The sequence below is a fragment of the Seriola dumerili genome, unplaced genomic scaffold, assembly GCF_002260705.1.
Source record: "Seriola dumerili isolate Sdu_G_001 unplaced genomic scaffold, Sdu_1.0 BDQW01001601.1, whole genome shotgun sequence".
In the NCBI taxonomy this organism is placed as follows: domain Eukaryota; kingdom Metazoa; phylum Chordata; class Actinopteri; order Carangiformes; family Carangidae; genus Seriola; species Seriola dumerili.
In genome coordinates, this window is record NW_019175856.1 from 335294 (window position 1) to 348261 (window position 12968).

Consider the following 12968-nt stretch of genomic DNA (forward strand, 5'->3'; position numbering starts at 1 on the left):
AAAATGAATGAAAGCCTGTGTGCATGCTTGTGCGTGTGTGTGTGTATGTGTGTGTGTGTGTGTGTGTGTGTGTGTGTGTGTGTGTGTGTTCACATGTCGATCTCCACATGAGTTGATCAGCCATTCTGTCAGATCTTTCATTCAAGGACAGGGACTTGCACCCCTGCTGGGAAAACCACATGTGTGAGAGGAAGAGAGAGTTGAGTGATACAGGGGGAAAATCAAGGTGGTGGGTTTGACAGATGCAGGTTGAGTGTGATGGGGTTGATGCTGAGTAGATGATGACCACGCTACTGTTTTTCCTACATATTTTGCTATATTTTGTTATATTAATAATTTAGCTATTGATGAAATCTACGTTTCAGCAGAAGCAGCTTTGCAATTTTCCCCTTGACATTTCCTTCTGTAGTTGTTGAGGCACTGATTAACCTTTCATCCATTTCTTCTCCTCCTCTCTCTGCTTCTCCATCTCTTTTAGAAGTACAGCCTCTCGTTGAGTGGTGGCTGGAGTGACAGAAGAGCACATGAAGAGGGGAAACGGCGTGACAGCAACATCCTGACCGGTAACCTCGCTTCCGCACCCCACCACGCGCCCAGCAAACTCCAAGCAAGCGGGGCGTCAGAAGGAAGGAAACGCGCGACCACTCCTCCTGCAGGCATGGTAATACACCTCTCCGTCTGTTGGTGCTGCTGCGTGGAATGCTTTTGTATGTACGGTTGCGCACATGGATCACCCACAACAGAGCGGGGAAACGTCCTGCAGACTGCGGGGGTGCAAGAGTTCAATCTGATAACTGGCTCTAGACATGACAGCAGAGTGTGTACGTCAGGGAGAAAGGATAAGATAAGAGCCGGTGCAGACGAGGACTGTATAGCTTTGTGTTTTGGGGAGATGACGGGAGATGAGAGTTATGCGTTCTCACTGGGGAAAAGAGGAGAAGGAGAAGGCAGAGGAATGAAAGAGAATGGATGGAGGATTTGAAGAAGAGGAAGAACAATGAAAGGAAAGTGGTGATTAAGAGAGAGAGAGAGAGAGAGAAAAAAAAATGAGCAATCAGTTCAATTGCTACCGGTCGATCAGTAGGTTTTCTAGCAGTTTTTCTTCTTATTTGAGGACAACTTGTGATTGGAATGAATGTGTAACATCCTACCTGTTTTTCATTGGTCCAATCATTAAAGCTGAATGAGTGTATACATGAGAATAAATGAGGCTTGTTTTTTTTCATAACAGCACAAGCTGGATGTTATGTGAGGAAGAAGATGCAAAAAAAAAAAAAAGGACTGCTGTTTAGGGGGAGGAGAGGCCGGCTGAAGAGATCAAAGGGAGCAGTTGAGGGGGAGAATGACAAGTGAGGGCAGATAAGACCACAAAAACATAAATGATGTACAGAAATACGAGGGATGAAAAGTGGATACGGAGAGCCAAAAGAGAAGTGGAGAGTGAAGAAATGGAGGAGAGGAGGGAGGTTAAGAGATGAGAGAGGTAGAAGCAGAGAGGAGGAGAAAGACAAGGGATTGATTAATGGTCTTGGCCTGTGACAGTGGGAGCTTTTCCCCCGAGGGGGGGGGGGGCAGAGCAGAGGATGAATTATTAAAAAGTAGAACAAGAGGAAGAAGGAGGAAAAATGAGCACAGAGAGGAAGAGAGTGGAAGTGGGTTGTTGTAGGGGGAGGATGAAAGAATGAAGGGAGGGAAGGAAAGGAGGGCGGGGAGGAGGAAAATGAATGAGTGAGAGAGATCGAACGAAAACAAGACGCTGCCGAAGGTGCTGAGGTTGGACATTGCAGAAGATGGTACATGGTTGAGCTCATAAATAACCAAGGGTAATGAGACTAGTGTGTGTGTGTGTGTGTGTGTGTGTGTGTGTGTGTGTGTGTGTGTGTGTGTGTGTCTGTCTGTGTGTGTCTGTGTGTGCGCGTGCAGATCGCAAACACAGTACTGTGATTAGTCTTGAGTTATGGTGATGCAGCAAATACTGTGGGTGACCTTGGCGAGGGTGTCACAGCGTAAACCGCATAAACACCAAACAGCTTCTTCATCGACTTTCCTCTGAGCTCTCTGCATTTAATGAATACACATGCCCACTGTATTTGTCTGCATCTTCATACGCCAACAGATGCACACATAATACATTCTGGGTTGACTATTTTGTATCTGTCTGGCTTTGCTGTATACTTCAGTCCTTGTAGAGTTCACTCCTTTGTTTCTGAGAGACACACTGCGGAAAATGTTAAGAATTTTTTTTTGTTTCAGTTCCACTTCTCATACTGTGTTGAATATAAAATACTCTTAGTTGTACAATTAATAGAAGACATAACTGAATTGCTTTTTTAAAAAAAAATCTGTAAGGTTTTAAAAGCTTTTGTCGAAACAGGAAAACATATTTCATTAGAACATTTTTCCGGCTCTTCCACATGACATCGTTTTATGTTTATTTTATTGTGCTCCGGTATTGTCCCTCATGTAGACAAGCCCACACTCAGTACTGTAATAGAATGTCCAGAAACACTGCGATGTCAGCTCATGTGCTTTTAGCAGTCTGGCAATAATATTTTACAGGCAGGCAATAAACCTTTTAAACCACAGCGACATATTACTGGGAGCAAAGGACACAGATAAAACAATCTCTTCCTTGCAAAATGCAATGTAAACTGGGTACTGTAATTTGGGGAGGCTGGTTTTAAAGCTTGACTGATGAAAGAAGACTTAAGATGAATGTCATCCCAGAAGATGATGACATGCTCTGTATGTATTGTACTCTAGTTTTCCATGTTTCCCTTCTTTATCTCATGTTTATCAGGACAGTAGAGGGGTTCCAGCCCGGTTGTTGTTTTGCTGCCAGGTCATGCAGCCGTGATATATGCGCACCCTGCCATCGCGCGCACACACGCGTGTGTGTGAATGTCTGACTGTGCGCGCGGTAACCTGAAAGACAGCAAGAAAGAGAGGGAGCACAATAAAACAGGATAGAGGATTGTGGCCGGGCCGACCTGCCAAGCAGAGTGCAGATAAATCACAGGATGAATTTTTAATGCAATCTCCCCTAGGCTGCTGGATGTTACAGAGACAGCACTGAGTTGTGTTTTTTTTTTCCAGTGTTGCTTGCTCCCATCACTCCTCGCCTATTTTGTCATGTTTTTGAATTTTCTTTTCTCCTTCGACTCTTCTCGGTTTCATGTTGGTCTGAAGATGTGTGACATTTGTCTCAAATATCACTTTTAAAACGGTTTTGCCTGGTGTTTACAGGTGAATATTTGTTTTTCTTGGTTTTTAGCACAGTTTTGTGACGAAGGTATAGCAGTGTTTTCTACTGCTGCTGGCCAGAAATATTAAAATCAGTTTTTTCGTCATCTTCCTCCATCTCCTTCTTCAGATTTCTCACCTTTGTTTCCCTTGTTTGTTTACCTTTTTAGAGGCTTTTCTCTGCATCCTCATCTCTCATTCTCTCTTCACAAGACCTTCTATTGTGTGTGCTGTCATCTAAGCACTCAGCACAGACTTTAGGCGCCTGATTTATTAAAAGTAAGAGAACACAAACACATCCTCAGGAGCACTGCCTATAAGCACACACATATTAAGTACAATGTTAAATAATAGGTAAAATAGGTAATGGATAGATTTCTGTTAAACACGTCTCTAGCAAAGACACGGGTGTAGAGTATCCCTCCAATCACAGCTGATACTGTTCCAGCGAGTCTTGTCCTTGGCATTGGGTCATGTAATTTATAGCAGATGGCCACAGAGAGACAGGATGAGACAGGAAGAGCCTGAGAGAGACAGGCTGCGAAGGAGAGGGAAGTCATTGGATTCTGCTTGATTCTGAAGTGAAGGAGCCGCCACTGACAGGGTGCATGTCTAACCACAACACCCTGAACCGAAATTGTTTTACTGCAGAGCATTAGGGGCAGAATGGATGGGGTGAAGGATGGAAGTGATGGAAGTAATGAGTGTATGTGTGTATGTGTATGTAATACATTGTGTAATCGAGGCCATGGGTTTTGTGTGTCTACGACAATCATAATTTTAACAAATTTGTGGGATTTTTGCTTTGGATTTTGTTTTGTTTTTTTGTGTTGGATGTGTGTGCACATTAGTTTAGTACACAGTGACTTGTAAATGCTGTGTAATGTGGTTATGTAACATAGGCCTGCCAGCTGGTGGGCCTCACTGGACCGTGAAATGGAGTGTAATTGGTAAGTGTGTGGTCTAAAAGCACTATGCAACAATGGCGTATGAAGGTATACTGTATAGAGAAGCACGCATGGTGTGTGCCAGCGGCTTTCAGACAGCTGGGATTTCATAAATAAATATGTTCATGTCTGTTTCTGATTTCTTGGTAGATGGGAAGTTATTTTTTTGCTTCCCTCAAACTGATTCTATATATTTTATATTTAGCTTTTTCACAAAGTTATCCGTGGTTTTGGATGTCTGGGCTTTAGTGGAATTTTTTTCTTCTGAGCTACATGTTAAATTCATCCTCAAACTGTGAAAATAGACTGTCTGACCTGGATGGAAGACTGCCATGCCAAAATGTAGGCGTGTGTCCAGGTTTTCCTTCCACAGTGTGCTAAAATTATGTTTATCTTGTACTTAGTTGCATAATAATGACATACATGTCCTGAAAAATAATTACTTACTTTTGTTGTAGCAATGTTTCCATAGTTTAGTTTTCTATGGCCATTACACCATATCATATATTGAACTTGGAGACATAGCAGTATTAATTTTGGCCCTACAAGACCTCTGGTCTTAATTTTCACTTCCGAGGACCAGCATTAGGTCACTGTGCTGAAATGAGACACAGTGTAATTTTATGTCAGTGACACTGAGGGTTGTTCCCAGCGTCTGGAAAGAGATCCTTTGTGGCTTAACCATCATTTATGATTTATATTGCTATCACTCTCACACACGCACTTGGGGCCATATTGTGCAGTTGACCTCCAGGTTGTGTGGAGGTCAGGGCGCAACTCAAGGATGACCACAGCCGTCTGTAACAGATTGAGTGTGTGTCTTTGTGTGTGTTGTATGTAGTGTCAGCTTCTCATTGATGGCATACCAGAGCATTGTGCCACAGGCCTGATAACAATAATCAGGATGAAGAGGGTATGAGAGCAACTTGAGGAGCTTCAACACAGAGCACTTGCGGAATTAAAATTCATCCTGACATGTCACTCAACCTCTCTCTCAAATCAGTGTGAATCCGTGAAGTCCTGCATCTGTTCCTATCCTTGGCTACAGTAGCTTCCTCGCCGCGCTGCTTGTCTAAATGTCTGCAACATTATCTGGGCACATGCTGGCCTGAGGAGGTCGATTCCTGTCACTGGGTCCTCCTTAACTGCTCTGATTTACATGGTGATCAGAGAGGCCAGGCAGCAACTCCCCCATGGTCGAGTAGCACCGACAAACGCACACATAGATACACAGACCACTCTCCTCACAGTGAGGGTTTATGGCTGCTGAGGCTCCCATTAGCAACGGCTCATAAAATCTGCGACTGTTGGTCTGTTAAACACTGCTCTGAGTAGGCGCACAAGTATAAAAGACACACACTGCATTGTACACTTGCACATAGACACGTATGCACATCGGTACACACACTCAAACTTACACAGTTATCAACTTTTTTAATACAGTGCTTTTCACTTAAGCCAAAATATAATATTTCCTCTCTAAAAGAGAAGAGGTGAAAAATCACTAACAGTAAAAATGACTCAAGAGCTCAATAAAGGAAGAGTGAAGTGATTTTTCTTCCCTCCAATGGTCATTTGGATTGCCTTTCATTATTGATTAATGTGACTCTTATTTTTCAATTAGTCACAAAAGATGTGAAAAATCATCAAATTGCTTTTTTTTTTTTAAATACATTTTTGAGTCATATACAGTAGAGGAAAGTAAGAAATCCTCATATTTTATTTCAATCAAAATTGTTGATTCATTTTCTGCCAATCCAGTAATCCTCTGCACTAGTGGGATCTGTATGGACTTTTTTTTTTTGGTCCTGTTGCATGGAGGCTTAATGTTTTGGACAGATTCCTCATAGCATTAATGAAGCATTTCAGCATTTCAAGTTACACCAAAGTATCAATCGTCTGAAAATGTCACATGCAAGTAATGTTGGTCCAAAAAAGATCTGATGATAGAAAAATATAAACAGATTGCATAGGTTTTTAATACTCAGGGTTTCTAAATTCACTCTCTGTCACGATAGTTCGCCTTGCCAGGGTGTTGGAGAATGACAATTGAGTCCCAGTGGGAATGAAGCATCCGACCCTGCCAAATGTTTGTGCCACACTCTACACACAGAGATACACAGGCAGTGAGGCTGCAGTTATTGTGTAGTGCTTGTCCTCCATTCTGTTAATGGCTTTATCTCACTCACTCTGGTGAAAGAGAATGTCACCAGTTCAATTAGGAGTAGGATGAAGTGTGTGTTCGCGTGTGTACATATATGTGCTTGTGTGTGTGTGTGTGTGTGTGTGTGTGTGTGTGTGTGTGTGTGTGTGTGTGTGTGTGTGTGTGTTTGTACGTGGTCCTTGGATTTCAAGTAGATTGATAGTAGTGCTCAAGCTACACTATCCATACTACGGTGAAAAGGTCATCTCTCTGCTGTTTGTGTGTGTGTGTGTGTTGGTTATCATGCCTGGTGTGCGTTTCTCTTTGAGTAGATGTGTATGTATGTGTGTAGCGAATAAAGGGAAATGTGGGTTTCAGAGATAAGCAGGTGTACTCTGCAGCTTGTTGAGAGCAGCCTCCTCATGTTGAACTGGGTTATGCACCTCAGGCTCCCCAGCGCAGTGTGATAACCCCTAATGATTAAAAAAAGGACCTCATCCTTCAGATTCAGGTTACCAAGTGATGGTGTGAACAGCAGCTTGTAATCTTAATTGTTTTTCTCAGATATAACATCTTCATATTTCTAAAACAGAACGGAGGACGTAGTAGAGAGAAGAGAGGAAGTGATAGGCACAGCGAAACTGAGCGACAGCGATCAAGGCGGTGGGAGAAAAAAGTTGAAGATGAAAAAGCCAAAACCACAGTGACCTCAAAACTCTGGTTGATGTGATTTTTATGTAAACAGTGACACAAAAGCCGTGCAGATAGTAAAGGAGAATTAAAACTGAGGGTACAACAGAAGTGGTGTTGCTGCGAGCTGTAAAAGCTCTGCAATTAATATGAAATGAAGTGTTCTGACAAGCATTGTGATTTATTAATTATCTGTTTTACAGTCGCCCAAAGACTTTACATTATGTGTATTGCAGCAAATGCTATAAGCTGTGATAATAGATTATAATGCACTTTCAAGGGTTACCCCCTCATCTGTTCTCTCTGCAGCCACTTTCATTCCCTGTAATAACGGTTTTACATTTAAATTTGATAAGTTAATACTGAATGGTCTGATGTTTAATTAATATCTAACTTTAAGTGTTTTCCATTTAACATGAAGCTGCATAATCAACCACCCACTGAAATGCTGTGGAAAAGGCATAACATACAGTTTAAAAGGTGTTTTCATACGAATGCGCAAAAGCTCAGGGGCCCATCTGGGAGGTATTAACTGCAGAGTGCAAATCAGAAAAGCCTCAGTTACACCTGCTCCTCTGCTTCATCTCTTTACTTTCCCATTCATCTTTGAATCCCCCCCCACCCCACAACTGTTTTTTTTGTCCCCCTTTAAAGATTCTGCACTGTTCCCACAGCCCTCCTCAGCTGTCTTCTATTCCCTTTCTTCTCGTTTTCATGCCCCTTCTACTTTCTGTCATTTACCCTTCTCTGATTGCCTCCCCCCTGATCTCCTCCTCCCATGGTTTTCTTCCTCCTCAAACCTCCCAGAGAGTAGGAAGGGGCAAATGAGAAAGACTGAAGCTCTGACATGAATTCCCCGGGCCACAATGTCTGATTGAATTAACGCAGGTGGAGAGGATGGTCAGATGAATTTCTGATAGCTGTGTGTACATATTTGTGTGTGTGTGTGTGTGTGTGTGTGTGTGTGTGTGTGTGTGTGTGTGTGTGTGTGTGTGTGTGTGTGTGTGTGTGTGTGTGTGTGGTTGTGCACATACATGCATGTCAGGGTCAGTGCCATTAAACGGCAACTGTCGCAGAGTTAAGAATTGATTTCTTTCCACTAAAAGAGATATATGTTCTGTCTGCATGGAGAGGCAACACACACTCCTGCACACACATAAAGCCGTTTGTAAACACGTTTCGTGGGATAGGAAGTGGCAGGGTGCGTCTTTGTGGTGCTTTTTTGTTGTACAGTTGTTTGTACAAGTGTGTGTGTGTGTGTGTGTGTGTGTGTGTGTGTGTGTTTTTTTTTGTTTTTTTTTGTAATTTTAGGCGTGTGATAGAAAGAAGTCTGTCTGCAACAGAGAGACCAAAGCTTGATTTGATGGATCAAAGCTCAATCTGTTTTATGAAGTCTCTCTGCAGTGGTGCTGTTGCTGTAGACAAAGGTGTTTGTGTTTGTGTGTGTGTGTGTGTTTGTGTACAGGTATGCGTGGATTTTTTACCGTTCCCACAGTTTTAATCAGAATATACTAAATGCTATTTCTCATTCTCCTTTCCCTTTCAGAGGTCCTTCCGTTCCTTTAGTAACGATGACCGCCATGTCATGGCTAAACACTCCACCATCTACCCTTCCTCTCAAGAGCTAGAGGCAGTTCAGACGCTGGTGTCCACTGTCGAGTGCGCCCTCAAACACGTGTCTGATTGGCTGGATCAGAGCAGCAGCGACGTCCACAGCCAGGTCAACAGCCAACCAGCAGACAGCACAGAGGAGGATGACCCTGGCGATGAGCCCGGCGATGAAACTGAGGAATCCAATGACAGCTACAGGTAGGGTGGTAGTGACGCATTATAGAGCCGCAGCTAATGATTGCTCTCAGTATCAATTAATCTCTTGATTTCTTTTTCAATTAATAGATTAGTTGTTCAGTCTATAAAATGTCAGAAACATGATATGACACAGAATGTGAACCTCGTGCTTGTTATGTCTGATCTACAGTGTTAAAGTACACAATTATGATTATATTGCTGAGTTGTATGAGAAGATCAATACCACTATTCAAAGTTAATAAAACAGCTTAATCATACATCTAAATGTGACTAATTAACATGAAGTATCTATATGTACTTCATCTCATCTGTCAAAAGGAATTGAATGAGCGTATTTCCTCAAAATGTTTAACAACTCATTTAATTGCACCCAGATAAAAAACATAAAGGTATAAAACTTGTCACATCGGAGAAACTGGCAACAGACCTGTTTGATAAATGAATCAAATAAAGGGCTACTTATTTTGTTGTCAATTAATTGTCTGTTGATTAATTTACTGGTGTAAGTGATTCGTGGTTTTAGAGCTAAGACAAACTAGTGAAGTCTTTTTCATGCCACAAAGTGTGTGGTCCAGTCACAAGAAGCTCAGAGGAAGTTCTGCGAGGACTCAGTCCCAGGCAGCAGAATCATTTTTGGCTCCGGAGGAAATGAACTTAACCACTTGACAGTCTCTGGGCACAGTCTCCATGGTCGGCTATCTTCATGAATCTTTTTATTAAGGGTTCACTACTTCTCATTTAAGTCTTGAATTGCCTTGTCAGATCTTATTTTGCAATGTTAACTGGCACCTTCTATTTTAATCCTTTAAAATACAAGATATTATTACATAAAATATTGATTTATGTTGAAATATTGTTTGTTTTTAATGAAGTTAGCAACCCCTTTTGATTTGCTGTCTTGCCTGCGGAGAAATTAGATTTATTAGATGTGTCACAAAATTGTAATTAGGATTGAGTGTAGGATACGACTAGGATATTAAAGTGATTTCTTTGAAGCCATACATTAACAAGGTCATCTTCCTTTTAGATCTTTACACTATCTTGTTAACTCGTTGACAGCCAAGCACAGATTTTCCTGTTAAATGCCACTTTTTCAGTTCTTCAGCTATAAATCAAAATGTGTGCGTCCTTATAGACAAAACCTGTGTACGATTTTATTGTTACCTATGGTTTATTTTCCTTTAAATACAGGGAGTCCAGCGGTGGTGGCGTGCTGTGTGGAGTGATGAGGATCGGCCTGGTTGCCAAAGGCCTCCTGATCAAAGGCGACATGGACCTAGAGCTGGTGCTGATGTGCAGAGACAAACCTACACAGACACTGCTGGACACTGTCTGTCACAATTTACCCACACAGATAGAGGTGAGAGGCACAAAACACTAAAACACACAGACCCACACTTGCATTCAGGCCACGTAACGCCGTCTCCCGTTCTCTCTCTTTTGTTTTCTTTTATACACTTGGTCACAAAAATGCTGCCCGACAAACACACACAGATGCATCTTAGTCTGCCAAATCAGATCCCGAGAAGTAGTATTTTTTATCACACACTCCTCTCCAGTATCAGAAACACAGCTATTTTGACAGCTTCCATGTTTTATGAGTGTTTCTGCTTGAATTGTCCAACTCACGTTGCCGTGTGTTCAAGTTCATGTGTGAGCGTAGAGAGAAGCATTGTGAGCTTTGGCATAAGTAGTCAAGAGACAGCAGTGCCGCCAAGTGATAAGTTGAGAGCTGTTTTAGTATGTATGAGTCATATGTGATTAATACTCTCCTCACTACCTCAGTGTTACGTTTCCTCATTAACAAGTCATGGCCCAGAAGTGGAGCTCCTGACGTTCATGTACACACACAAGCTACGAAACACCCGCAGCACACAGAGAGCACACACACAAAATCCAGGCACAAACATGCAGGACATATTTTTCATCTCTTTTTTTTACAAGCTGTGATTCATGAGTTGTGTACTTATTTGCTTGTAATGCATGAGATCTAGGGATTAAACATTATTCTTCATCTTAAACTCCTGCAGATTAGAGTCCTCCTTGCAAATCATATAAATAATTTGATATATAGTGGCAGGCAGGTGAGCTTTTGCATTCACTTAAGATCAGTTAGGAGCCATAACTTCTAGCATGATGAGAACTCCCTAAACTGGCCGGCTAGTGCAGAAATTTCTTATTGAATAAATTCTGGCCCTGCACCTCTTCTCTGCTCATTTCTTTTAGCAGCGAAGTGATGTGAGAGGGAGAGAGACAGGGAGTTAAAGTATGTGTGTTGTCTGTTTGTGTGGGCAGGGAGGTAATCCAATATCTAGGCCCAGTCATCAGAGATTCAGATTTTCTCCTCAGCCGCCTCATCAAACCGCTTGTTTTTGCCACTAAGGATGACGCTACATGACTTAATAACCTGGGGTCTTACCCTCACCCTGAACATAACTGCCACATGCTAAACCTTTACCCTACCCCCAGCTGTAACCCAGAAACCCAGAAAAGTCTTATCCCCAAAATACATGACAAAACTTGAGGATCAGTTTTTTTTAGTCCCACATGGAAGGTGGCTGCCCATAATGTACCTGTATGAACAAATTTATTTCCCAACAGCGTAGCTAATGCAAGTAAATACACACAAACAGAGCTAGAGCAGCAGAAACAGCCACTTATTAGACATTACACAAACACTTCCTTGGGGCCACTGCACAACTTATGCTGCGTTTATCCAATATTTATGGTCAGTAATGACTTCATCCTTTTTTTGTGAGTCTGTGCATATACCTATTTCTGCACGAGGGATGATGTGTGTGTTGATGTGTCTTCATTTGTTTAAGTGAGAAAGAGCACAAGTTATTGCAGATGATTTTTTGTCGTTGTTGCATGAATGTTGAAGTGATTTCTGTGCCATTAGTTTCCTTAAGAATGAAGCATAGTGCACATACAGACAGTTTCACTAATGAATATGTGACTCTGAGAAACGCTAGAGGCAGACACATAAACACAGTCACACAAAATCATTACAGTGTGTCTAAAATTCATAATGGGGGATTTGCGCTTGTAGCTTTCACCTTTCACAGTTTTTTGTTTTTGTTTTTTTTTTTTGTTCCTTTCTCTTCATCAGATGTATCATCATACCTTCTCATAATTAGTTTGTAAAATATTTATTTATGATATAATTGTCATTATCTGTGTTGGATTTGTGCTACTGTACCTAATTAGCCCTTTTTAAAATATTAAGGTCATTCAATAACCTCTATATTTTTCTATTCTGCATCTGTTTTATTGTATCATACATCTTTTCTGTAGAGATTGCTTTTGAAGGGTCCAAGCTTATTTGTCCTTCCATCTTTAGGAGAGGCTTTAAACTAGTAACATGTCCTTGTACCATTTGTCCATTTGCCTCTTTGCGTGTGATACATGTGATGTTGCAGTCGTGGTACAAATATAACTATATAGCATGACTATTTTAGCATTGAGCATGAGCGTTTTTGCCCAGTATTATGTGTGGACAAAATTTTAGCTCAGGATATCATTAACATCCTGTGGCCCAAAGTATTCCCATTTAGAAATAAGTTTTTTGACTTCAAAATATTTCTCTTTTCATACCTTGTGATGCTGCATCATCTGGAAGCAGCAGCAGGAGAAATTTATTTACCTCTTCTTTTCCATCACAACTCATGTTGTGACGCTGGCCTCTGACCATCCAGTTATATCTGTTTGACACATGACAGAAGCTGACAGAGGAGAAATATGAGGTCGCAAGCTCCTTACCCGAGGCAGCCATCTTGGTACAAACTACAACAGAGCCCAAACTCACACTGAAGATTACCCTCACCTCACCGGCCATGAGGGAAGACGAGGAGGAAGAGGAGGAGGAGGAGGAGGAGCAGGAAGAGGAGGAAGGGGAGATGGAGAATGGAGAGGAAGGAGAGCAGGAGGATGAAGAGGAGGAGGAGGAAGTGCGGGAGGAAGAGGAGGAGCAGGAGAAGAACGGGCGAGGTAGGAACTCAGAGATAGGAAAAGACACACTCTCCAGCAGACATACACACACACACACACACAGGCAGTTTAATTCTATATTGTATATGTATATGTCACTGTGTAGAAATTGATTGTTTTTATTTCCCTAAACAAGAGGTTTTGAC

The 12968-nt window shown here is 41.8% G+C and overlaps 1 protein-coding gene across 1 annotated transcript in view; it reads left to right on the plus strand.

The window, feature by feature from the left end:
- strbp (spermatid perinuclear RNA binding protein) overlaps nucleotides 1-12968 on the plus strand; it is a 79256-nt gene that overhangs the window by 49486 nt on the left and 16802 nt on the right. Inside the window, exons 4-7 of the mRNA XM_022768434.1 lie at nucleotides 479-661; nucleotides 8570-8832; nucleotides 10024-10192; nucleotides 12555-12822. Of these exons, the coding sequence (XP_022624155.1) occupies nucleotides 659-661; nucleotides 8570-8832; nucleotides 10024-10192; nucleotides 12555-12822 (703 nt within the window). The 5' untranslated portion in view covers nucleotides 479-658. The remainder of the gene's footprint in view (nucleotides 1-478; nucleotides 662-8569; nucleotides 8833-10023; nucleotides 10193-12554; nucleotides 12823-12968) is intronic.